At 42.5% G+C, this 27,296-nt stretch overlaps 2 protein-coding genes across 4 annotated transcripts in view; both read right to left on the bottom strand.

Annotated features, from left to right (window-relative positions):
• llgl1 (LLGL scribble cell polarity complex component 1) overlaps nt 1-6,320 on the bottom strand; it is a 36,602-nt gene extending 30,282 nt beyond the window's left edge. For 2 of the 3 annotated variants that reach the window (XM_061701639.1, XM_061701641.1), the window contains exons 1-2: nt 5,894-6,319; nt 198-295 (exon numbers count right to left, since the gene is read on the bottom strand). In XM_061701639.1, coding sequence (XP_061557623.1) covers nt 198-295; nt 5,894-5,974 — 179 coding nt within the window. In that variant the 5' untranslated portion in view covers nt 5,975-6,319. Of the gene's footprint in view, nt 1-197; nt 296-5,893 lie in introns of all 3 variants that reach the window. The other variant, XM_061701642.1, reaches the window with a different exon arrangement.
• Nucleotides 6,321-6,862: 542 nt separating this feature from the next.
• myo15aa (myosin XVAa) overlaps nt 6,863-27,296 on the bottom strand; it is a 42,300-nt gene continuing 21,866 nt past the window's right edge. The window contains exons 34-64 of the mRNA XM_061700934.1: nt 27,160-27,277; nt 25,360-25,424; nt 24,258-24,383; nt 24,109-24,160; nt 23,655-23,799; nt 23,493-23,568; nt 23,273-23,381; nt 22,785-22,900; nt 22,644-22,703; nt 22,410-22,485; nt 22,086-22,201; nt 21,808-21,926; nt 20,886-21,027; nt 20,272-20,383; nt 20,019-20,093; nt 18,699-18,901; nt 18,441-18,565; nt 18,300-18,363; nt 18,116-18,188; nt 17,966-18,039; nt 17,802-17,884; nt 17,586-17,716; nt 17,435-17,529; nt 17,273-17,350; nt 17,074-17,170; nt 16,598-16,758; nt 16,278-16,411; nt 12,157-12,290; nt 11,957-12,090; nt 8,852-8,992; nt 6,863-8,731 (exon numbers count right to left, since the gene is read on the bottom strand). Of these exons, the coding sequence (XP_061556918.1) occupies nt 8,630-8,731; nt 8,852-8,992; nt 11,957-12,090; nt 12,157-12,290; nt 16,278-16,411; nt 16,598-16,758; nt 17,074-17,170; nt 17,273-17,350; nt 17,435-17,529; nt 17,586-17,716; nt 17,802-17,884; nt 17,966-18,039; nt 18,116-18,188; nt 18,300-18,363; nt 18,441-18,565; nt 18,699-18,901; nt 20,019-20,093; nt 20,272-20,383; nt 20,886-21,027; nt 21,808-21,926; nt 22,086-22,201; nt 22,410-22,485; nt 22,644-22,703; nt 22,785-22,900; nt 23,273-23,381; nt 23,493-23,568; nt 23,655-23,799; nt 24,109-24,160; nt 24,258-24,383; nt 25,360-25,424; nt 27,160-27,277 (3,336 nt within the window). The 3' untranslated portion in view covers nt 6,863-8,629. The remainder of the gene's footprint in view (nt 8,732-8,851; nt 8,993-11,956; nt 12,091-12,156; nt 12,291-16,277; nt 16,412-16,597; nt 16,759-17,073; nt 17,171-17,272; nt 17,351-17,434; nt 17,530-17,585; nt 17,717-17,801; nt 17,885-17,965; nt 18,040-18,115; nt 18,189-18,299; nt 18,364-18,440; nt 18,566-18,698; nt 18,902-20,018; nt 20,094-20,271; nt 20,384-20,885; nt 21,028-21,807; nt 21,927-22,085; nt 22,202-22,409; nt 22,486-22,643; nt 22,704-22,784; nt 22,901-23,272; nt 23,382-23,492; nt 23,569-23,654; nt 23,800-24,108; nt 24,161-24,257; nt 24,384-25,359; nt 25,425-27,159; nt 27,278-27,296) is intronic.

Here is a 27,296-nt window from a genome sequence, read left to right as displayed (position 1 = left end):
AGACGCATTGAAACACTTCAGCACAGCCAGTGTTAAGGAAAACCACTTCAAATCACACAAAACAACACTTAAAAAGATTTTAGTCTATACATGTAAGAGGCGTACTTGACAGCTTTTCATAGGATTTTACTTGAAGCCAATTCCTACCTCACACATGAACTGGTTGGATGCATCAACTTAACCTTGCGAAAGGATACACTTTGACAGCTCCTGCCTTTGTACCGATAGCCATGAGTTGCAGCTCTGGGTCATAGGCCAATGCGCTGGGCTGATGTGGGAATCCATGCTCCACCGTCTGTGAAAGTGACACCCAGACAGAAGAAGACAATGAATGCACAGATTTATGATTCTCTTTCCCCAAATGGTGAGCAAACAACACATTTGACAACATAGGTGGATGGCCAAAAAGCAACTGTTTCCGACATGGCAACCAGTCCACAAACAAACCTTCAGTCTAGTTAATGAGAAGTCTTAATGCATTAAATTTAAGGCAAGAAATTGTCTCCACCACAGATTCAGAGAGTCTGCACCCTTAAGACACACTCTTCCAGGTCTGCGTGTGGTTATGCAGGTCAGAATGAGGCATCTAAATGGGACCACTTAATAAAGTTCCTGAATTATCAAAATTGGTCAGGGTTCTTTTATGAGCATTTAGGAGGTGGGTATGGAGTTTTTAACCAGCTTGTTAAATAGAATTCTAGCAGGTGAGAAGATTCCTGAGGAATGGAGGAAAAGTGTGCTGGTGGCCATTTTTAAGAACAAGGGTGATGTGCAGAGCTGTGGGAACTATAGAGGAATAAAGTTGATGAGCCACAATGAAGTTATGGGAAAGAGCAGTGGAGGCTAGACTCAAGACAGAAGTGACTATTCTCGAGCAACAGTATGGTTTCATGCCTTGAAAGAGTACCACAGATGCATTATTTGCCTTGAGGATGTTGATGGAAAAGTACAGAGAAGGTCAGAAGGAGCTACATTGTGTCTTTGTAGATCAAGAGAAAGCGTATGACAGAGTACCCAGTACCCAGAGGTACTGCATGCAGAAGTCTGGAGTGGCAAAGAAGTACATTAGACTAATACAGGACATGTACAAGGGCAGCAGAACAGTGGTGAGGTGTGCTGTAGGTCTGACAGACGAATTTAAGGTAGAGGTGGGACTGCATCAGGGATCAGCGCTGAGCCCCTTCCTGTTTGCAGTGGTGATGTATAGGCTGACAGATGAGGTTAGACTGGAATCCCCTTGGACCATGATGTTTGCAGATTACATTGTGATCTGCAGTGAAAGCAGGGAGCAGGTGGAGGAACAGTTAGATATATGGAGGCATGCACTGGAAAGCAGAGGAATGAAGATTAGCCGAAGTAAGACAGAATATATGTGTATGAATGAGAGGGGCAGTGGGGGAAGACTGAGGGTACATTGCGAAGAGATAGCAAGGGTGGAGGACATAAAATACTTGGGGTCAACCACCCAGAACAATGGTGAGTGTGGTCATGAAGTGAAGAAACGGGTCCAAGCAGGTTGGAACGGGTGGAGGAAGGTGTCAGGTCTATTGTGAGACCGAAGAGTCTCTGCTAGGATGAAGGGCAAAGTTTATAAAACAGTGGTGAGGCCAGCCACGATGTACGGATTAGAGACAGTGGCACTGGAGAGACAACAGGAAGCAGAGCTGGAGGTGGCAGAAATGAAGATGTTGAGGTTCGCTCTCAGAGTGACCAGGTTGGATAAAATTAGAAATGAGCTCATCAGAGAGACAGCCAATGTTCGATGTTTTGGAGACAAAGTTAGAGAGAGCAGACTTTCATGGTTTGGACACGTCCAGAGGAGACAGAGTGAGTATATTGGTAGAAGGATGATGAGGATGGAGCTGCCAGGCAAGAGAGCTAGAGGAAGACCAAAGAGAAGGTTGATGGATGTCGTAAGGGAAGACAAGAGGGCAATTGGTGTTCAAGGAGGATGCAGGAGATAGGCTTACATAGAAAAGGATGACACGCTGTGGCAACCCCTAAAAGGACAAGCCCAAAGGAAAAGAAGACGATCGACACAAATTCAAAGTTGCTCCTTGTGGCCTCTGACACAGCAGCCGGGAAAGCATTTAGCTGTGCAAAGAAGAAACAACATTTTGTAGGAAGAGGTCTATATCGAGTTTAAAAGGAAGGGCTTTCTCAGTAACCAAGTGTTTGGAGAGGATTGATTTGATTTAAGGAGGGAAGCAAAACATGAAGCTTGAAATGTTTAAGGGTCTGAGACGTGCAAACACATGCGCGTAGTAACACTCCTGTTGAGAGACCACCTCTGTGTAAGTTTTGGCAGCTGGTGTCCGACCTTAAAAAGTATGTGTGAGCATGTTTGTTTTTACAGTGCAACCAACCACGAACATGATGTACAATTGAACAAGACACCTTAAGTACTATAAGACCTTAGAATTGCAAATGATACTGAATTCATTGATATGCTATTTGTATAAGTTGGAAATAGCACCATATTGTTGCAACACCTGCCACGTCTGACAACTAAACTGCAAAATGTGGAAAACGCATCAGTGACTGACCAAATAAAAACAGAGTAGTTGAGTTATGTGATTTGTTTTTTTAAACTACTGATGGACCTCACTAATTGTTAATTTTCAGTGACCAAATATGGGTAAAAATAACAGATTGTTCAATCCATCCATTTTCTGTACCGCTTATCCTCACTAGGGTCACGGGTAACAGATGGTTTTCTAATAAATTACATTGATTTGAACAGCAGCGGAAAATGTTAATTCCTACCACTGTTGCGCAAAGGGTAGCAGCTAGAGGTGCAACAATAAATTGATTTGACAATTAATTTGATAATCAATCGTTTAGAGCCATTGCTAAACTTAAAATTATCCAAATCCTCTGAGCTAAGCTTCTCAAAATTAAATATTGTCTGATTTCTAGTCCTTCATGAAAGCAGACTGATTATCAAAATAGGACATTTGCAAACATCTGCTTTTACTTTGGAAAACAATGATCACCATTTTCCCTATTTTCTGGCATGTTAAGGGACAAAACCAGTAACTGAATCATGTTTAATTCATGGAAAATAGTTAGTTTAATCTATTGAGAAAATAATCGTTATTTGCAGCCATAGTATGAATAACCCCCAATTAACGTAGTTAAAATCTGAAGCAGCCTCAGAAGAATTTATTGAATTGGCAGCCCTTGGCATTAATCCGTACCCAAAAAGTAGCTCTCAGTTTGAAAAAGGTTGGTGAGTATGACCACAATCACTCCCTCTCATATGATATTGCTTAATCATTCAACAATACCAAATGAACAACACTAATCTATTAATAAACAATTGGAAAAAAAATAATACAAGGAAATAATTGAACGAATAATCTATTCTAAAAATATCCATCAGTGGCAGTACTAGTTGCAACCAATAAGTAGTGCAATTCAATGCCATGTGTTTAGCGTTGCAATCAATTTAACTAAATTAGCATGCCATCACTATTTTGAACATTTACTTGAATTACCATCAAAGGTTTCCCTCAGACAATTAAACAGCAAATTAAAAAGAAAATTCAGCCATCCACCCACCTTCTATAGCTCATGTTCATTAGGGTCGCAGGTGAGCCGGAACCTATCCCATCAGACATTGGTCAAGAGCCCTGGTACTCTCTAGACTGATCACCAGCCAATAGCAGGGCACATATAGACAAACAACCATTCACACTTTACGGACCGCTTAATTAAGACTCCTCAATAAACCTAAAATGTATGCTTTAGAAAGTGTGAGGAAGCACAAACAGAGATTCAAAATGCAAACCTCAGAACTGTGAGGCAGACATGCCAACCACTTCCCACCGCGCTGCCCAAAGAGAATATAGTTATTTGAAATACTTTACCTTACAGTGGAACTTCAAAAGTCAAGCACCTCCAGGGTCAAACAATTCGGAAACTGGCCAAAATCTAAAGTGTATGAAAGATTACTCACTTATTACAAAAGGTATAATGTTTTAGTGGTAATATTTGACACTAAATCAATGGTTAACTTGTTTTTTTACAATTGTGTGACAGTTAATCTTGAAGAATTATATCTGCACCTGCTTATTTGTCATTAAAGAGTGTGAAGACAAGGTCAAAAGGTTATTGTTAAACACTGCATTATAGGCGCTGCTAAAGATTTTATGATGCCAGTTTTTTCAATTTCATGCATTTCAAATCTAAACAAAATTTGATCGGCATCCCAAAATGTGTTTGACCTTGCAGGTTTCACCCAAGTGAAAAAGGAAATTAGAAAGTTTCGAGTGCATGACCCTCACTGTAATGATACACCCAATAACTACTACACAATTTCAACTATACTAGTGATGTTTACTTGGTCAACGTGTCCCCTGTGTGCACTAAATTGTGCATTTGAATGTTAATACATTTGGGCAGATGTGCTTTGTGCTCTACTTTACGAGACCGACGGGAGGTTCAAGGCTTCCACAATCTTCAGTTTGTTTTTACAAAGTAGATTACCTGCAACTGAAATATGATATGCACGACAATCAATACAACTCAGACTGCTGCAATATTCTTTAGTGTCCCACCCCAATGGGACTGGTTGACAAAGAAACAATGAGCAGCAAGTCATTCCTTTTATTAAATCACTTTTTGTCATATTTCTTAAAAGTGTCAGTATGACCTGTGACCTGACTGTAGTAAATGAGTACTTGCAAGTTGCTCGTATTTGCACTACTATTACTTGCTATTATTAGCAAGAAGCGACTGAGGATTACGAAAAATAAATAAATAAATAAATAAAATCAGCGAGAGAAGGTGTGAATTGACGAGGTGTCAATCATTTGCTGTGCACTCATGGCACACTCAATCCCAGGCGCAGCCTCACACTGACCCGTTTGTTACCTTGGGCTTCAGGAGCTTTGCTAAAACTATGGTGGCAAATTGAAGCGGGATAAGAGTTCTCGGTAACTATTTATCACAACTACGCATTTTCATAATCACGTGCAATTATTGAACGGCCACGTTTGAGAAATTGCACTCATATATGTTAGTGAGGGCCGTGGTTTTGGTCAGAGACTTGGAGAGGGAGAAGGATTAGGGATTAGTTAAGTGTGGAAATTCAAATCTTGCTAGCACTCTTAGCACTGCAAATTTCCCCTTTAAATTGGAGAAAGTCAAAGAACATGAACTCTTAAATAGATCTGGGCGCTAACCAAGAAGTCTGACTCAAGCCTACGACAGGGTGCAAAATGAGACAGCACGTTATGCATTATTATTAGGAGCTGTTTACACATAATTGATTATATTGTTTTATTTGATCATGGGAAAACTCCATTTTGATTTTACTATGATACAAATAAAATGGCAATAAAGACTGATTTGGATTTTGGAAATAATGTGTTTTAAACGAGTGTTGATGAGATGACAAAATGGGCTGAACTCAAACACTTGTGCACACAAACCCCAGAGGTCTTAAATTACAACAGTAAACTAAACAGCATTTTTTGGGGGGGCACCGATTTAAAGAGGGCACAATGTTCACACACACAAACTGATGTCTCACACAACAGATTCAACACAATTTTAATCTTGCTAATCTGCAATGATGACGATAATCCTAATCAGCGCGATTGGTGGAAAGCTTCAAATCAGTCCTGTGTTCTGTTGTTAAATGTGGGACGCGGGCCTTTGGCCAATTAACATGACGAGCAAACAACTGAAGCCAGCAAACAAGTTTATCAACAAAGCGTCCCTGCTTGCGCCACAGCACAGCCGCGGCGGTTCCTGTTGGTTTTGCAAAACCCGAGAACCAGGAAAGACGTCGAAAATGATCAACTCGAATAGTGCTCCATTCAAGTGAGACTCGAAGAACATTAGCTGTAGTTTGGAGAGGCAGCGTCTCGTCCCGTCACTTTACCTTGTTGAAGGCGAAGAGCTCCTGTTTTATCTTCTCCCTCTGCGGGTCCGTGCCCTGCCGACGAAATCTAAACTTCATCATCTTGAAGCCGGGCTGTGGCGCACAAGTGAGGGCGTAGGCACGGGCTGGACTTGACCGGAGCAGGTATCACCCAGGCGGCGTAGTCGGACCAAGCTAAACTAGCTTACTAGCTTGCCGGCTAACCCATGCAGCCTGAGCGCGAGGCTTACGAGGCTGCGACGCTACTGCGGGCTGCGATTCTCCTCCTTTTTTCGTCTTTCTGGCTCGGCTTGGGTCGGGGATGGTTTGACCACCGCTCCCCCTTCTTTCGGTTCACACGGACCCCATTGTTGGTAACCAATGGGAGCCAAGAAATCTGCGGGCAATTACTCAGAGCCGCCCACACGGCCAATAGCACAGCCTGGGGTGTTGGGTTTGTGGCACAGGACGCACCGCGCAGGATTTACAGCTCCTCGACATCCATCAGATGGCGGGCAAACGGCATGTCATCATAACTAAATCAAGCTCAACATCTGAACGTTCAGTGAGAAGAATTTCCCCACCTTCTTTTTTTTGTTGCATATTCATAACACTTATGTTTCAGATACTCACACCGATTTTAATATATTTACCCAAGTCAAGACAAAATGCAATTTATAACGAAAATGTTATTTATTAACGGTGAGAATTCAAACCTCTCTGGGCTTACTGTGAAAAAGTAAATGCCTTCTTTTGTTAAATCATGAGTTTAATGATTAATCAGTTTTTGAACACCGCAGTTGCATTTCGCAGGCTGATGCCAGGCCTGATTACCACCACATTTCTTGAATCAGGAAATAACTTAAACAAGGCATTACCTGTCAAAGTGAAATATATTTATTGTCTACAAATACTTAACTACATTTTGTATTTGCGTTGGCTGTCTTCATGACATTAAAATTAATTTGAAGTGTGATGAATGCAAAAAATAAATAGAAATCAGGAAGAGGCCAAACACTTTTTCACAGCATTATAAATAGGATGCTAGTACAAGTTGTTCATCTATTTCTCTTTATTACATTTGCTATGAATGCCTATTATTTAGTTGGTTGCTTGGTTTGCTTACTTGCATAACTACAAGAACCTTAATGGGTAAAAAAAATAAAAATAATTAAACATTTGCAGAGGTGTCCATCAATGGGATTGTTTGGCATTAGACAGGCAATAAAATAAACATGTTTGCACATTTTATTCAGTCATGCTACAAACTTGAATGAATTCACATGCATTTATTTTGTACAATAAGTATTTACAATTGCATTTTACAGAAAATATTGTCAAAATATGCATGTTAAAATGGTCTCTCCCTTTGAAGTAATGGCAGGGAGTAAAAAGTATTAATTTAGTGTCAGCAGCATCCTTCCTATTTTTTTAAAAGCAAAAATTATTTTCAAGTACACTTGGAATGCACGTCACGTTCATTTCTGCAAGGACAAATGGAAAACAAGAGTTGGCAGCTACCACAGCACAGCTCCTTACTCACTGTAAGAGCATATTATAGCAAGTTAAATTCAGTCGCTCAGTAATCAAGGCCAGTCAAACCATTCAGTTCTTCTGAAAGTAAGTCCTACTCATCCCAGTTTCCAAAAAATCAACTATGTGTCAACAGGGACGCACCAAAAGGAGTTCAATCTATGACAAGAACCTTCCTGACACTGTCTCACTTCCACTTTTGATTCACAATGTTTACTACAGACATTTGACTCATTGATGTGTAGTAGTGTGGTGTGCAGGGGCTGTTTTTTCATTTTATATATATATATATATATATATATATATATATGCTCGGGGGTGGTTTGACCACCGCTCAATATATATTTATATATATATATTCAAGTGTGAGTGGCACGGTGAGTGACTGGTTAGCACATCCGCCTCACAGTTCTGAGGACCGGGGTTCAAATCCCGGCCCCGCCTGTGTGGAGTTTGCATGTTCTCCCCGTGCCTGTGTGGGTTTCCTCCCACATGCCAAAAACATGCATGGTAGGTTGATAGAAGATCCTAAATTGCCCTTAGGTGTGAATGTGTATGTGAATGGTTGTTTGTTTATATGTGCCCTGCGATTGGCTGGCAACCAGTTGAGGGTGTGCCCCACCTCTCGCCCGAAGATGGCTGGGATAGGCTCCAGCACCCCCGCGACCCTTGTGAGGATAAAGCGGTACAGAAAATAGATGGATGGATGGATTCAAGTGTGAAGCGCTCAAATGTTTCGTCAATAGAAAATAATGCAATTACAGTATTAACGGGATTAAATAACATTGAACCTGACAAATTCTATTTTTTTAGATGCAGTGGTCCAAACAATAGCAATTATAAGGGTTAGTCCGTGCTGAAGTGATTGTTTCCATATATTTATTAGTTCTTCACCATTGCAAATGTTTGTAAAGCTAATCAAAGTTGAATTGGAATGGTATCATTTTACCATTGAAGTAGAAAAAAAAATAGTCCATTAAGAAAACAGAGGTAGATGCCATGTATTGAAGGGGCATGAAAATAATAATAATGGATGGTGTATACGTGTGTATGGGTTTCCCATGTTTGATCTCGTCTTTCTATCTTTGCATGGCATAAGTTACCCATGACATCCCACCTTTATTGGATGGATATTTTAGCTGGTCCACACAAGAAGAAATGATAGAATCAGTTCCTCTCACAAAATTACACCTTACATGTGTGGCCCTTTATAATGTTTGTATGTTATAATAGTGTTATTTCACTTGGAGGCAACGTGAGTCTCTTTTCTCTGACAGACAGCATGTTCTCCATGTGCATGGCAACCACTCTACACAGCTCCAGACTCTGGAAAACACGTACCACACATACATTATATGTAGATCACTTAGAGAATGTAAGTGGAACTAGCAATACAACCAATTCTAAACAATGACAACCAGACAATCATACACTGAAAACACACACCTGCTCTAGCTGAAGCTGTGTGATGCGTTGGTTGAGCACATCTCCAATCATTATCTCAACGTATGGGTAACTTGAGCCTGATGTTGGTCTCTGGGTGCGGGTTGACTGGACCTCCTTTAAAGGGAAACGCACCATGGCCTCCTAACCAAGCATAATACAAGCATAACATGCATGAATTCATCTACTGTAAATGTACAGCAGACTCACATTTGTAAAAAAAAAAAAAAAAAAAACTGGATGTTTATTATAACCGGACTATCAATAAACTATTGCTATAAATTATCCCTAATAACAGGGAAGGTAGAAAATACATGAACCAAAAGGACTTTAAGAATTTTGGGACTAAAAATTAAGAGGGTACCCGTACACTACTTAAAAAGTATGTGTTCCGCTTTTTGGGGTATGAATGGTTAAACACACAGGGAGATGGCTATAGGAGTCGAAGTATTATACTGTATACACCAACCAAACACAAATTTCTGACCACTTGCACAATGATGAGAGTCTACAAAAAAAATTATTCTTCCTTTACAAAGATATTATTACTCAGTCTGACACTGTCAGAGAGGTATTTATTGAACAATATGTTCATTATTGTGGTTAGACTTTGCAGTGGTGTAGAATGGCAATATATCATACTGATAGCTAAACATGGTATTGATTTCCGAGTAATCAAGTGAGTGCCATATGAAGGCACAAGTATAAACATGTGACATCTATTACACAATCCTGCGTAAGAGATATTTATGTAAATTACTTTTCATTTTAGGTTTTCTACATGTATACATGTATTCAAATACAATTTCTGCACCCAAGGATCCTTGTGACTATCAAAATTTTGATCAACAAAACATGTAAAACATTGGCTATGCCTGTATTGAGAAATAATTGTGCCTTGTAGGACTTTAGTCTTGTTGACAGCAGCGGGTTAGTTACATCACCTTGCTCCCTTTTGGACGGCAGTGTTGTTGTATCCTCAAGTAAAATACAGTACTGAATACTAATTTCCTTCCTGTTTGTGAATGTCAATGGGAAAGGAAGAATGAGGTTATCTTAGTGAGTGAGCTAAAAGGTGCTATAAAAGTGCAATATTTTTGCCCTTTTTTATTTTTTTTATTGACGACCCATTGTTTACCTGATTTGCATAACCTTTTATCTACTGTAGGTCTCTTGATCTTGGTACAGTGTCATTTTAAAGGGTTCATAGTCTGTCTCTGAGAATTTTCCTCCAACAAATGTTGATTTATTTCAGCAAGTAACAATTTTTGTTTGTTTCAGTTTTGTTGACTTGATGAATGGTCCCTCTGAACTCGTTGGGAAAAAAAGGAAAACCAGTCCCCCCTCCTATGGTTCCTCTTGGTGGCTTCAATTGAAGGGTCCTTTGTGTGCTCTGAGGTGGGTCTATCAGGACCACTGCGTGTGTCTTCACTTGATGATACCAGGATTTGGTCAGAGGCTCGTTCACTCTCTGTGGTCACAGGACCAACAGACCTGGTGCTCTGTAGCTCCCTCAGCTTGACAATGAAATTCATGCATGTTTGTACAGCTTGGAGCTTCTCTTCCATCTCCAATGTATCCATTTCCTCGTGCTGCTCTGCGGAAAGAAGGTTGGCAGCATGAGTCAGCAGCTGTCCTTTCATTTTGTGCGTCTGAAACCGGAGCTGGGTCTTCTAAGCCTGGAGGTCCGCAATGGTCTTCTCTGCAGTCTCAATGCTCATCCTTTCCTTTATCCGACTTTCATAAAGCTGATGTCTGAGGTCATGGATTATCTTGCAACTTGCATGTAAATTGTTTTCACGAAGATGGTCCTTTTCCTCAGAAGCCTTTAGCTTCTCTCGAAGAGGAATGAGCTCCGTACACAGCTGAGATAGGTTAATGTCATGTAATCTCGTTCCTTGTAGGTGGTCTAGAACAGCAATTTCTTCTTCTCTCTCCCACGGGTGACATGATACGAGATGAGTTCTGTTAGCATCACTGTCTTTATATTAGGGTATATATAGTTATATTGCACAGGAAGTTATCAATGTAGCAACACCAGTAATTCTCCACATTAGTCATGTTGCTCACTCTCAAATGGTGTGTTTTCAACACTCCATATCTCCTTCCTAGCAAATGTTGGTATTTAACTGTCACTAAACCCTCATGACATCCCCAAAGGCATCAGTCTGTGATGTCATTCATATTAAAAGGCACAGACGATGAGTGACAGTGAAGTGAGAAGAGTTTATTAGAGTTATAGAGGAAGCTGCAAAGGACATATTTTGATTTATCCATCCATCCATCCATTTTCCATACCACTTATCCTCACTAGGGTTGCAGGCCTGCTGGAGCCTATCCCAGCTGAGTCTGGGCGATTTATATTCAGACAGTTTTATTGAGCCCGGTTTGGGCAATTAATTTACATCTTGTTTTTTTTCTGTAGTATATAATCAGGATTTATGTTAACATCTGCTTATTTGTGTAAGTGTGTTATTGTTATTAATGATATTCTTCATATTGTACTTAGCAGTCAGACTGTCAGACTGTCCTCCAGGCACGAGCTGTGGTGCACTGTTTGTTTATGGACTAGTCATGTGGCTAGAGCACAAGGCAGTTACCCGTCTTGTCCCTTACCTAATATGTTCGGAACCCTAACAATCACGCCAACATATTAAATAATTGTCTCTGCATTTTGTTATTATCATTTTATGACTCGTAGGAAAATTGTAGCAAGCTTTCACAAGCCACATAAAATTACATGGAGGGCCAGATCTGGCCCGCAGGCCTTGAGTTGGACACAGGTTCTTTGCTGCTCACTGGATATCTTACCAGATTTGCTGCCATCACATGTGACAACAAATGATGAATGTTTGAACTTGAAGTTTTGTTTGACTTTTGAGGCATATTTTCCCCACAAAACTTAATTTCACTAAACGTGTTTCTCTCACTGACCTCCAAATGTTGCTACTTACGGGACTTTTGAATTTGGAGGTTCAGCTATACTTCACAAAGGGAAGTTGAAGGAAACATTGTTCTGATGTTGCTGATGCTGTGGTTTTGTGGTGTATGTATGTGTGTGTGTGTGTGTGTGTGTGTGTGTGTGTGTGTGTGTGCTTGTGTGCCTACGTGAGTGTCTTTGTCAAGAAAGTGGAGTCCATTAAGATTCACCGCCAGGATGCATGGAGCCTTGATAGAGGCCGAGCTGGAACTCTGGATGTAGAAGAAGGATGAGCCGAACATGGGAAAAGGACTCACCAGACCTGAGGGAATGCACATAAATTCTCACTACTTGTCTACTACAAAGCTATTGTGACATGATATCTTACCAAGGAATTGTGCACGGGCCTGATGTGGGTTTAGAGGCTGGACTTGTTGCATATGTTGAGTTGCCATATTGAGCCACTGCTGTGGATTCTGTTTGCTGTAGAACTGTGGGGGGACACACTCCTGCAACTCACGTCTGAACACACACAAACACACATGGAAGCTATGTGTGTTTTGGAAGTATTTCCAACACTTGGAATGTCCATGCTCCACTGAAAAAAAAGTCCTTTGAATTTACTTAATTCAAACATACATGGATTGCACATGATTAAAATATGTTAAGATAACTTTATTTGATTATTTTTATGTCAAATAGCTATTTGAAAATATTAATTATTGTGGTAGTAGTTCGCAGTCCCCTCCTTGAGCCGTCACCTTATTGTGGTGGAGGGGTTTGTGTGTCCCAATGATCCTAGGAGCTAAGTTGCCTGGGGCTTTATACCCCTGGCAGGGTCACCCATGACAAACAGGTCCTAGGTGAGGGACCAGACAAAGCACTGCTCAGAGACCCCTTATGATGACGACAAAAAATGGACTCAGGTTTCCCTTGCCCGGAGCCAGGCCTGGAGGTGGGGCTCGAAGGCGAGCGCCTGTTGGCCAGGCCTGCAACCATGGGGCCCGGCCGGGCACAGCCCGAAAGGGTAACGTGGGTCCCCTTTCCCATAGGCTCACCACCTGTGGGAGGGGCCATAGGGGTCGGGTGCAGTGCGAGCTGGGCAGTGGCTGAAGGCGGGGATCTTGACGATCCGAACCCTGGCTACAGAAGCTGGCTCTTGGGACGTGGAATGTCACCTCTCTGGCAGGAAAGGAGCCCGAGCTGGTGTGTGAGGTCGAGAAGTTCAGACGAGTTCTGACTAGTCAGACTCACCTCCACACACAGCTTGGGCTGTGGTACCAGTCCTCTCGAGAGGGGTTGGACTCTCTTCCACTCTGGAGCAGGTGTGGGTATACTTATTGCTCCCCGGCTCGGCGCCTGTACGTTGGGGTTCACCCCAGTGGAGGAGAGGTTAGCCTCCCCCCGCCTTCGGGTGGGGTGACGGGTCCTGACTGTTGTTTGTGCCTATGCACCAAACAGCAGTTCAGAGTACCCACCCTTTTTGGAGTCCTTGGAGGGGGTTCTGGAGAGCGCTTCCGCTGGGGACTCCATCGTTCTGCTGGGGGACTTCAATGCTCACGTGGGCAATGACAGAAAGACCTGGAAGGGCGTGATTGGGAGGAGCGCCCCCCCCCCCCCCCGATCAGAACCCGAGCGGTGTACTGTTTTTGGACTTCTGTGCTCATCACGGATTGTCCATAATGAACACTATGGTCAAGCATAAGGGTGTCCACACGTGCACTGGGCACCAGGACACCCTAGGTCGCAGTTCGATGATCGACTTTGTGGTCGTGTCATCGGACTTGCGGCCGCATGTCTTGGACACTTGGGTGAAGAGAGGGACGGAGCTGTCAACTGATCACCACCTGATGGTGAGTTGGCTCCGATGGTGGGGGAAGATGCCGGTCCGACGTGGCAGGCCCAAACGTATTGTGAGACTCTGCTGGGAACGTCTGGCGGAATCCCCTGTCAGAAGGAGTTTCAAATCCCACCTCAGACAGAACTTTGCTCATGCTCCGGGGTAGGCGGGGGACATTGAGTCCGAGTGGACCATGTTCCGCGCCTCCATTGCTGAGGCGGCCGACCGGAACTGTGGCCGTAAGGTGGTCGGTGCCTGTCGTGGTGGCAATCCCCGAACCCGTTGGTGGACATCAAACGGTGAGGGATGCCGTCAAGCTGAAGAAGGAGTCCTATCGGGCCTTTTTGGCCTGTGGGACTCCTGAGGCAGCTGATGGGTACCGGCTGGCCAAGCAGAATGCAGCTTTCCTGGTCGCTGAAGCAAAAACTCGGGCATGGGAGGAGTTCGGTGAGGCCATGGATAAATACTTCTGAACGGCTTTGAGGAAATTATGGTCCACCATCCGGCGTCTCAGGAGGAGGAAGCAGTGCACCATCAACACTGTGTATAGTAGGGATGTGGTGCTGCTGACCTCGACTGGGGACGTTGTGAGCCGGTGGGGAGAATACTTCGAAGACCTCCTCAATTCCACCGTCACGCCTTCCCATGAGGGAGCAGAGTCTGGGTTCTCTGAGGCGGGCTCTCCTATCTCTGGGGTTGAGGTCACCGAGGTGGTTAAAAAGCTCCTCGGTGGCAAGGCCCCGGGGGTGAATGAGATTTGGCCGGAGTTCGTCAAGGCTATGGATGTTGTAGGGCTGTCCTGGTTAACACGCCTCTGCAACATCACGTGAACATCTGGGACAGTGCCTCTGGATTGGAAGAGTGGGTTGGTGGTCCCCCTTTTTAAGAAGGAGGACCGGAGGGTGTGTTCCAACTACAGGGGGATCACACTCCTCAGCCTCCCTGGTAAGGTCTATTCAGGGGTGCTCGAGGGTCCGTCGGGAAGTTGAATCTCAGATTCAGGAGCAGCAGTGTGGTTTTCGTCCTGGCCGTGGAACAGTGGACCAGGTCTACACCCTTGGCAGGGTCCTCGAGGGTGGATGGGAGTTCGCCCAACCAGTCTACATGTGTTTTGTGGACTTGGAAAAGGCGTTCGATCGTGTCCCTCGGGGGGTCCTGTGGGGGTTGCTTCGGGAGTATAGGGTACCAAACCCCCTGATACGGGCTGTTCGGTCCCTGTACGACCGGAGTCAGAGTTCGGTCCGCATATCCGGCAGTAAGTCGGACTCGTTTCCGGTGAGGGTTGGACTCCGCCAAGGCTGCCCTTTGTCAACTTCTATGGACAGAATTTCTAGGCGCAGCCGAGGCGTAGAGGGGGTCCGGTTTGGTGGCCTCAGTATTGCATCTCTGCTTTTTGCAGATGATGTGGTTCTGTTGGCTTCATCAAGCCGTGACCTCCAACTCTCACCGGAGCAGTTCGCAGCTGAGTGTGAAACGGCTGGGATGAGAATCAGCACCTCCAAATCTGAGACCATGGTCCTCAGTCGTAAAAGGGTGGCGTGCCCTCTCAAGGTCGGGGATGAGATCCTGCCCCAAGTGGAGGAGTTCAGGTATCTTGGGGTCTTGTTCACGAGTGAGGGAAGAATGTAACGGGAGATCGACAGGCGGATCGGTGCAGCGTCTGCAGTGATGCGGACTTTGTATCGATCCGTTGTGGTAAAGAAGGAGCTAAGCCGAAAGGCGAAGCTCTCGATTTACTGGTCGATCTACGTTCCTACCCACACCTATGGTCACGAGCTGTGGATCGTGACCGAAAGAACAAGATAGTGTGAGAAGCTCGGTGATCCGGGAGGATCTCAGAGTAGAGCCGCTGCTCCTCCACATCGAGAGGAGCCAGCTCAGGTGGCTGGGGCATCTGATTCGGATGCCTCCTGGACGCCTCCCTGTTGAGGTGTTCCCGGCACGTCCCACCGGGAGGAGACCCCGGGGATGACCCAGGACACGCTGGAAAGACCACATCCTTTGGCTGGCCTGGGAACGCCTTGGGATCCCCCTGGAAGAGCTGGATGAAGTGGCTGGGGAGAGGGAAGTCTGGGCGTCTGTTGGATTTATCTCACCAAACATTATTATGAATAAACACAAAAGGAATGAAGACGTTGGTCATTTTACTCATGAGGAGGGCGCATGGGAGATTGTTCAGGTTACAGCCTCTCAACACGCTCTAAACAATCTCCCCCGTCGCTCCTACATTTATTCGAAAATAGGAGAGTTCTACAAGACATAATATTGATGATAACTACTAAGATATATCTAACAGCGTCCCTGCTAAAGCTACTGCTCCCGCGACCCGACCTCGGATAAGTGGTAGAAAATGGATGGATGAATGGATGGATAGTTCACAGTGTTGTCGTACTGCACTACGGCATACTGAAAGGTGTTTCCAATATTATGCTTACATTTTCAGCTACGTGAGCCGATCGAAATATTAAAACCGTTTTTGGCGTGATGTGGTAAAGTTGTGCACAACTGCAAATTTGATTTTAATTCATTTTAATTTTGTAAACTATTTTCTTTTTCAATGAGGGTCTATCCAGGATTTTGCTAATAAATACAGTATAGACTTGAAAATTTACCCAAATTAACTAAGGAATATATTGACCAAGATAGTGTAGCTGTCAGTGTGTATTTACAAAGTGGGCAGACAGACAGCGTCTTTGGCACGGTGCTGTAGAGCAGCCAGTCTGGCAAGCTGTTGCAGATGCTGTTCAGTGGCCTTACTGAGAGGGACCACACTCAGAAAGGCCTTCAAGTAATCTGGCAATACCTGGCACAGACACAGATGGACATTTTATTATTTATTACACTTCATTATACCAGTTCAGTAAATGTAATATTAACATATTTCATAGTTATAGCATTCCAACTGAACTAACACAAGGCATATATTGCACATTTCATTAATTCCAATCTGAAAACCCACACAACAAGCTAACACAAGCTAATTATTTACCTGGTTATAATGCATGGTAACATAGAGTTCATTATCAAGTTTCAAAGCAAGGCTCCAGATGACTCTTCGAAACCAAAGACTGTAATTGGCATCTATTGGTTCTGCTTCTGTAGCAACATCCAAGATGTATTCCCTCTTGATCAGAGGACGAACATTTTGACCTGTAGTCCAAAAAACACACTTTAGCATTCATTTACTCTATGTCAGACAGCAACTTGCAACAATACAGTTCATGCCCTGCCCTAAACATTATTAAGCAGGATTGTGATAAGTAATAATATACAGTATATTAATAAACATCAGAATTATTTATTTTTTTGGAAGATACTAAACTATGCAGTACCCCCACCCAAGCAAGGGGAGAACATATAAACTCCACAGCAAATTGTCTCAGCCCAAAACTGCTGTGATAATACTGTGACTAGTCATTATCACATGTAAGGGAGTGGTGCAGTAACAAGAGCGATCCTAATTACCTTTGTGTGTGACCAAAAAGATAGCATATTCATCCAAAGCTTCCACTCTGTGTAGGTCCATTTCACAACAAAGCTCCTCAATGGCATCCAAAGCGACCTGACACAAATGATCATGTTCAATATATTATAGAGACACACAAAACATTTGTGTCAAACCTAATTTGCCACTGCATCCACTTGTTATTGAGCATAGACTTACAGAGCATGTTTTGATTTTCAAGTGCCTTTCCATCCCACCTGGCAGCAGGAACAGTTGTCTTTTGGAGCTCCGCCCTGCCTGCGCATACACAACCGATCAGAAAGCTGTGTTAAACAAACACACTAAACATACTAGGGAAGAATAGAGGCTCTTGACACTAACAATCATTGCTTTCAGTTCCATGCTGTTGGGGTACTGTACACGCCCTCCATACTGAAATGTTTTCCTCAGATTCTGCTCACATGCCTTAGCAATACCTGCCAACAAATAACACTCAAAATCAATGGATGGATGGATGGATAGAGTATTTTACCTTGGTACTGCAGACCAATGCTGACACAGGCGTCGTGTAGAAAGCTGAAGAGGAATGGCTTCATAACATGTGAACAGCGATGGAAAGCAGTCAGGATGTACAACAGCCTCCATCCCCTCTGGCAACTATCTCTACACAATGAAACACAAGCAGGCATAATCACCATTCTGTAAACATGAACCCCAGAGTTCCTTGTGTGTTTGTCATGAATCTTACGGTTTGGAACTGTTGTTGGCAGTGACTTGCTTCATCACCTGGCAATAGGCTTCATCTTTAATCAGGCCATGATCAGCACTTAACTAAAATGACCACACGAGGATGAAAAATGATACTAGAAAATATTATAGAAAATAAGGTATTGTTTGCATTGAATACTGTACCTTCAGTATTATGTTGACAAGGTCCTGTTCAGTCTGACCTTTCAGTGGTAGGTCTCCCATGAACTTCATTATGGCTGTCAGTAAACATTGTAAACAATTATTATATTCAAAGATGATAGCTTAAACTTGCCGATGTAAGTGTTCTCTCACCTGAGGAGATGTCAGAAGCCACTTTGTTCATTCCACTGTCTGAGAAGTCAATCAGAGACCCGTGGAGTGGAGACTGGAAAGATTAACAAACAGATAGGAAAGAAGTAATCACAAAACTGCTGAGCTGCATTAAATCAAATTGCAGTTTAAACATGAAGCCAGAAGACTATAAAGATAAATGTACCTTAGAGAATTTGATCATATCGACGGGATCCCTGCCCTCTCTCCCCCTTTTGGCTTTTGGATCACTGTGGATACAATACAGGTAGTAGTGGCCTTGTGTGAAACAAAATGTGTGTCTGCGTTTGATCCTAAGGCGTCTTACTTCCTGTTTCTCTGTGCCGCTCTGAAGTACCTCTTGGCAAACTCAATCATGTGGTACTGGCCGGCATATTGCGACATAACATCTAATTCCTCATCTGGGCTCTCCACATACGTGTCCTTCACTACCTGACACCATTAAAAGCACTGTGTTATTCTTACACTCTGGTACTCCATAAACAAAATATTAAAGGTTCTGCCGTTACATCGATAAAAATGGTCAGTTTTGATTGTGGTGTACTAGGATTAAACAAATTCATACTTCCGTTGAGCGGTCAAGCTCTTGGGCCGCGACCGCTGAGCCCATCGCAACGGCAACAGCAGCCGAGGCAGCGACTCGTCCTTGTCTGTCGCGAGGCTCCGCCCTCTCTGTTGGGAGAAACAGGAAGTCTGGAGCAGCCACAGGTCGAACATGTTCAATGGGAAACGCTCCAGACATCCCACACACCGCCCCGAATCGCCAGCCTGTACACACAAGCGCACACAATAAATCCATTTTTAATATGGTTCTTGTCAAATACATATACTGTTCCGGAAACACAGGCACATCAAAGGTTCAGTGGGAGGTCAGGACCTGCAAGGCATTATTTGCTGGCCTAAACACTATCAGAAGCACTGACCTACATGTACAACATAAATTCTAACATTTGTTCCATAAAATTGTATTAATTTACACTCAACAGTCTAATCTCTTCATTTCGTAGCATTTCCCTTGGCTAAACTCATTCCAGTACATTTTGGACAATCACATTTCAGCCTCTATGTACTGCCATGTCAAGCTAATTTGCCCAGGTCCTTCAAAATACTATTATTGAACTTAAAGTATTAGCAATGGAACTGTTTACTCAACAAGTGAGATTTCACATTCATCCTCAAAAGGTCAGCAAACTGCCCCCGGTGACCTCAGCATTTTTCCGTCCCATGATTGGTTGGTCAGAGCAAAACAAAACACATCTGTAGTTATCTGCACAAATTGATACTAGGGGTTGCACGACTTCAGAGTATTTCAAGTGGACACTAATACGATGAAATACGAGCTGACGTCGACTAGTTGCTGATGACGTCATTGATATTTTTTAGTAAGGATGATACACAGGAGGAGGAAATGCTTTGCAATATTCCACAGTATATTTACCGACAAAGGAACCAAATTTACGGAGAACACGTTCAAACACAAAGCAAATAAATAAAATAAAATCCTCTCACTCGGTGTGCTTGCCGCTTGGAAAGCCTGTTAGCGTTTGCATGACTTGGACTGACCACAGCAGCGTGTTTTTCTGGGAATTTGCAGTGTTGCAGTGTAAACATTGATTCTGAACTGTTTCAGATAACGTACATGGCACAGCTGCATGATGTTACTGTTTATTGCGTTTTTGTATGGTATTGTTTTTTTAATTGCGAAGTGGATTAAGTCCCCCAGTGAAGGCCCAGGTACCAAATGCATGGCCCGTCACTGCGAGGGTTTCACAAACAGAGACACATGCTACACAAATAAAAAAATCCACGCAAGCACTATGCTACCACTGTTAATAATATGTCATTAAAAGCATTCAACAAGAAGGCAAAACCTTTTTCAACCCACCAAAATCAGGGGTGCCTCTCTTGAGTTCTTCCAGTAGCATCACGTTTTTCTTCACAATGCAGCCATAACCTTTGCCTAAACACATGCACGTGAGCACACAGACACACACACACACACACACACACACACACACACACACACACACACACGATAGACATGACATGACATGACATGACATGAAGCCCAGGCACAGTGTTCGGTAAACATCTACTGTCTGTGGTTTACAGAGTGACAATGCAAGTGTGCATCTCACCTGCCTCCAGGCCCTCCATGTGCTGTAGTCTAATGATATCGCCTTTGTGGAAGCTCAGCAGCATCCTGTCCTCATTGATGTAGTTCCTCACTGCCACCATATACTCCGAATCCTGGCAGAGCAGGAACAAAGCATGTTGACAGGTTATCGATGCATTGCTCTGTCAATGCATCATTATTCATTGTTCATATTGATAGGGGCCGATCCCTGCCACAACTAGAAAAATAAAAAGTGAATAAGTGACACCCATTAAAAAAGGTTTGTAATTACATATAGGTGCCACAAGATGGCAGCAAAGAACTTTTTTCAATAAGAAAAGGCTAAGGCCTGACTAAATGAAGCTAACATAGTTCCTTGGCCACAAAATGGTGCCAAAGCAAAATTTTTATACTAGACATGGCTTTGGCCTGAGCACAAAAAAAAAAAAACAGTGAATAGGTACTTTTTTCAGTAACGGAGGAAAGTTTCTCAAAAAAAAAAAATTTTTTAATCTGTGACTAGTCAGATTTGACTAGTGTTGGATTACTGTATTGGTATTACATTAATTATTATTACACTATTGGGAGCAGAAGTCTGTCCAAAATACATATGTGTTCAAAGAAAAGCTCTCTGACCTTCTTAATCTCTGTGAGGAAGTAGTCGATCATACATTTGACCTGGTGGGCTCTAGCAGAAAACAGAATCAGCTTCTCATTGACCAGATTGAACTCCAACATGTTTTTGGATGGAATGGACACGAACAGGATGTCCGAATAGCTGCACAGGAAGCCACATAAAGAAAGAGGATGTTATCATCTTTAAAAGTAATTATTTTTAGGCTTTATGGGTACACTCTATGGAAAAAAAAAGTATTGAGACACACCCATTAATCAATAAATTATTAAATCTGGGGAAAAGGCAGACCCGTTGGCTCACATCCATCCATCCATTTTCTACACCGCATATCCTCACTAGGGTCACGGGTATGCTGGAGCCTATCCCAGATAACTGTGGGCAGGAGGCAATGTATACCCTGAACTGGTTGCCAGCTAATCGCAGGGCACATATAAACAAACAGCCGTTCACACTCACATTCACACCTATGGACAATTTAGAGTCTTCAATTAACCTACCATGCATGTTTTTGGGATGTGGAGGAAACCGGAATATCCAGAGAAAACCCACAGAGGCACGGGGAGAACATGCAAACTGCACGGATTCGAACCCGGGTCTTCAGAAATGTGAGGCGGATGTGCTAACCAGTCGCACACAGTTCCACCCTGTTGGCTCACAATTGACCTTAACTGTTCAACTTACCGAGACCTTTTGAATAATTGCATGCTTCCAACAACTGGTATAAGGGAACAGTCGGGGAACGCTATTTTCTTCTTACAAGAATGCAAAGGGAGAACCGAGTGCATATATTCAATCATTTCTTCCTGCATATGTAATGAGCAGACGTCCCAATACATTGTTCATAATCTAATTTATTGTTTTCATTACATTTTTTTATTATCATTTGGTGTAATCTTTTTTTATACCCTATTTAAGATGCACCTGTAAGGCCTCAGTACTCTGAAGTAGTCTGGGCCAGTGGAACTGCTCCTCACCAACTTAAGCAGTTTAATGCCTTTTTGTGACACAGACAACACCTGCACTCCCGTCCCCACACTGCCCTGCAACACAGAACATCATAACAAAATGACAGCTGAGTATATTAAGGGTAAAGAAATCCCCGATGAAAAAGAATGGAATGATGATTAAATATTTAAATAATATTAAATATTATTATTTTAATCCAGAATGGTTGGACCTAACAAATGCCAAGAGCTCACAGAGGCTGGGAAAAGGCGAGAGAAGTAGATCTCCCATGAGTCTCTTGCCATGGAAACCACCTTCTTCTTCACATTCTCATTGTGAGTTCCTACAACCTGATCCACCTGGTTTTCAACTGCAAGGAAAACAGTATGTAACTTTCAGTCTAGAATGAGATTGATTGGTTATCAGTCCAAGGTGTTATATGGCTGCATGTCATACAGGATAAGCAGTATGATACATTTCTAGATGCAAGAACGTTAGTCCAAACTCCTGAGTGTGTAGAAATGTTTAAAATGTATGAAGTCCTATCAGGATTTGGGTTGGTTGGTTGGTGTACATACCGAAAAGAGTTTTCATCTTTTGTCTCTCTTCTTGGGTGATACGAATGCAGGCCTCAGAGAATGTGTCATGTACCACCTGCAGTACTCAGAGAACATGAGCATACAATAAATGAAACATCTCGTAAAACCACTTGCTCAACAGTGCAATGTATGTAGCAAACAACACAAATTATTGATTAAAAAAAAGTCAACAATGTACTGTAATTATAATATATAATGAATACTTAAAACAACCTGTCTGAAGACCAGGTCCAACATCAGCGGATCATTGAGGTTCTCTTTAGGATAAAACACCTTGAAGAGGAAGATTAAAATAAAATGATTTTATGAAAACATACTGTTGCTGATCAATTAATAGGGTCGTCAGAAATGCACCTCCTTCCTCAGGTAAAGTTTCCAAGGGACATTGGTGTAGGTGTAATATTCATCGCTGGTCCTGCTGTGGAGTTGAGTCTGGATGACCTCATTTTCGACTGGCAACTCTCTGCAAACTGGACGCACACACACAAATTAGTCACAAACATTCATGCAATTAATCGGTCATATAAATAGTACAGGACTGTAGATTTCATGGTATGTAGTCCACATTGTAAAATGGTGGGTCTCAAATCACTTATGAATAATAGAGCTTCCTTGTTAATATAATAGAGAAGTTCTAAGTTACACAAATTAAATATTTAATGATTTCGCTACAAACTGCAGATTTCGCTTCGATAAGGCAGACGTTTCTGGGATAGGCATGTTAATATGTTTCACAAAACCACAGTAGGTGAACCATGATATACAGTATATACCTTTTTGCCAATGTTAAATTTTCGTGGAGAGCCAAATCTCATTTTCATTGAAGTATGTGAAAAACTCACTTGAAGGAGGAGCGTGGCCAATGTTGGAGTCAGTTGGTTCAACAGGCTTGGTTATTTTGGTGTCTCCTCTCTCCTCTTTGTGATGAAAAGACTGAGACTTCTTCTGAGTCTGAGACAAAAAAAACAGTCAAACTGAATTTAGATTCGTATGTAGGTTATATGAGCATGTGTGTGCACATGTGTCTGCGTGTGTGTAGTGTACTGGTTGAGGTGGATTGACCATTTGGTCTTTAAGGATCTCCATGGCTTCATCATGGGGGTCTGGCTTCTTCATAAAAACCTTTCCCTCATCTTTCCTGAACACATGTAACCAGACGTCATTGTGATCATTTGACCAATATAATCATGTGCATTGAATGTGTGCTTCGTGTGTGTATGTTACCGTCTGATGGAAGAGCCAGAGGGAGTCATGCAGGCAGGTTGGTGCTGTTTGATGATGTCTTTGATATCATGGCTGGGCTCTATGCGTTCGGTGTTACTCACACTGGCACGGACCACATCCTCTGGAGGGGGGTCACGTGTTGGACCTGGAAATTAATGATTCAAAATCATAAAATTTGGTGACAACTTGTTTAAATTAATTTTAGATATACTGTATATGCTTTCCACATTATTCAAACTGACTAATGCTGATATTTCCACAAAATGTCATGTGAACAAGCAAAATTAATTGAAGCTCTACTGCACTGCTGTATTGTTGTGTACAAGCTATCAAAAGAATGGCTTCAGGTGAACTCTGTGAATGTCCTTGAGTGGCCCAGCCTAGACTTGAATCCGATTGAAAATCTCTGTAGGGATCTCAAAATGTGCTGTGGAAAGGAGACATACACACATACTCATTTTGTGCTGAGAGCTGGACCTTGGTGGTGAATCCTCTCGCTCTCGAGTCTGCAGAGATTGAGAAGGTCATATAAGTGGGTTGGCATTGGTCTGTAATGCATGCTTGCAGAACAGCAAAGTATACGACGGGTGTGTGTATGGTTACTGGGCTTGGTGTGCGAGAATGTTGCGGTGAGTGCATGTAATAATGTAGTGGCGGCGACTGAGAGGCAGGGAAGGAGGACATCATCTGCTGCTGGATTGCAATGGCCTGCATGGTCATCTGCTGGGCCTGGAGAACACACGGAGACCTTCGTGTGAGTCTTTGCTTGCACACATGAAGATGTGAATGCCTGCTCAATATGACACTGACGTGTAAACAGGAGCTCAGACAATTTAGGTACATTCACCTATCCCATTAAAAATAAGACCAGAAAGAAAATGGGTGGTTATGACTGACTCTTGTGAATTTTACCTAGCAGCAAGCGGCTATGCAAACGTCCGACGTGACCAGGAATAATAAAGTGATAAATTCTGTTGGTGTAACTGCTTTCCCACCAAGAAATGGTTTGCTGTTATTTTTTTGGGGATGACTTTGGTATGTGTGTCATTTAGTACGTTGCCACTGACCAAGCTAGCTTGTAAATGGATGGATGGAAAACGCATCAGAGTAAGAGAGTAATAATATAATATTAAAATAATCAAAACAATTAATTATCCATCAGCTATCAACACTTACTGGAATGTCTGTTTAAACAAGTGTGGGTTTAACTGCTTTTTTAAAAAATTCTACACAAGAGACACTTCATAGCTCAAATGGAAGTGCAAAATGGGGGCAACGGACTGCTAGGCTCTGTCACGTTTAGGTTTTAATCTTGTGTGAGAGAGAGAGAGCAACAGGACCGAACAGGACAATAAAATAACACCAGATCCACCAACAATGGAGGAGCCTGAAAACTCCAAGTATCTTGAAATTTTGTACTGAATCCTAAAATTAACAGGGAGCCAGTGCGACAGAACAGGAGAGATGGGGTGGAACCTATGGGATCAAGACAAACAGCTAGCTGCAGCATTCTGAACTAAATGGAGACAGTTTGTTGAGACAGGCGAGGAGAGAATTGCAAAACTCAAGACATGAGGAGACAAAAGTACAAATTATCATTTCTAATTCAGAATAAGATAACATGAACCTTTTGAAATATTCTTGAGGTGCGTTCAAAAGTGTATTGAGTACAATGAATGTTTCAATTATGTTATGCTGTATATACCAGAATGATGGCTTGCTGGTTGATAATGGCTTGTTGCTGTTGAGTCAGTAAGGCCTGCTCCGTTCCTGAAGAACAACCAGATAAAATACTTCATGTTCCTGTACAAGGGGAATAAATTGACCACTGCAAAAATAAAAATCCCTGTAGAATAACTTTTCACACTATACTGTAATACTGTGAGACACATCTTTCTTCATCACGCCCTGAGGCCACACATGCTGAAGAACACTCCATTGTTGCAGCTGACGCACCTGTTAAAACAGGCAAGCCTGGAATTACAGGCATGGGCAGAAGTGGGGGCAACCCCAAACCTGGGACACCGGTGCCATGTGATGCAACATCAGTAGAACTCACAGGACCAGGGGCCACAGAGGGGACCATTGAAGGGGCCACAGATGGGGCATGAGTGGATGAATGAGTGTGGGTTACGTGTGTGGAAGTGGACGAAGTCGGTTGATGGGAAGGGGGCTGGGGTCGATTGTATTGGTGGTATTGAGGCTGCTGTTGCTTTTGCTGCAGGTGTTTTTCATGGTGATGGCGGTGAGAGGGGATGGGCATAGCAGGGACAGGTGGCATCATCCCTCCCGCTACTGGGAGCACTGGTACAGCTTGAGGAGCAGCAAGGAACATGTAAGTTAGGAAACGTTTCTCAGTCTCAGTTTTAAATGGAATATAACTGGTATGGTCATCTGGAAAAGGAAAATACATTATGTGGCTATAAAATGATAATGTTTAACCACAGTAAGGTCAGACATTTTTGGCAGATTTTGGAAACAGCAGAAAGATTTTTCTCTCCAACAGACTCATTCAACTCATCCTAAAATAATGTGCTGTAAATATAATACACAATACATACTGTATACACAGTAACATATGGATTATCAATATACTTTATCTTAATAGATGCCAAAGATACACGTGTCCTCCACATTGTCCATTAATAGTATGAGCAACTGATAATAAGTTGCATGGAAAATAATATAGAAATACTAATATCATTTAAAAAAAACAACAACTGCTGAAATGAAAACACGAGCACACACACACACACACACATGCACACACATGCACAGACACACACAAAGCAAGGTTGGCAGCAACAAAATGAGCGTTTAGCTCGAGAGGGAATGAGAGTGAAGGAGATCAGATGAGCCATGTGTGCTTACACTGAATAGTTGTCAATGCATTAACCATGAGAAGAAACAGTGCCCATTACACCCGCTACATTTAATGAAGCGTACAGTTAGCACCCTTTATGGGCTCAATGTAATAACGCAAAGACACTTTAACTTAAATAATATGTGACTAAAATCACACATCTAACCGTATTACCACAGACCTTGGTCATTACTTTAGCTATATTTCAAGATTCTTTGAGGTTAAAAATGCAATAGGCCAATTTTAATCTGAATTTCCCCATTGCAGGAATACAAAACCTGATGCTATTCCAGTCTAAAAAAAAATCTTAAATCCTGAGGTTCCATCTGAGTATTAATGTATTTACAGCATCCATACTTTTAAAATTGTACTATACATTGCACTGACAAAGCATTTTGGCCACAAAGCTGAATAATTGAACTGGACAAAAAAACAAAAACAAAAAGAGCGTGATGTGAAGGTGGATTGCAAGACAAAAGCAGGGCTAATTATATTTACATATTAATTGATTTGGCAAAAGCATGAAGTTGAACACACAGCATGCAAAAATATCAACATACAATTGTTTGGCCAATTACAGTATCAATAAACCAACACAAAAAAATACCAAGGTATGTAAAAGCAATTTTTTCGAATGTTTACCTCCAGGGTGTATTCCGGGTGGATACGATCTACTTGGAACCAGATGACTCTCCCCCTCTCTTCTTTCACCTCCTGAGATGCCTCCACCTCCCTTAATCCTTGCTGCCAAACTTCCAGTCTTTTCCATTTCCACAAAC

Source organism: Phycodurus eques, chromosome 16 (genome assembly GCF_024500275.1).
Source record: "Phycodurus eques isolate BA_2022a chromosome 16, UOR_Pequ_1.1, whole genome shotgun sequence".
In the NCBI taxonomy this organism is placed as follows: Eukaryota; Metazoa; Chordata; class Actinopteri; order Syngnathiformes; family Syngnathidae; genus Phycodurus; species Phycodurus eques.
The sequence above is the reverse complement of the archived record's forward strand: the minus strand, read 5'-3'. Positions and strand labels throughout refer to the sequence as shown.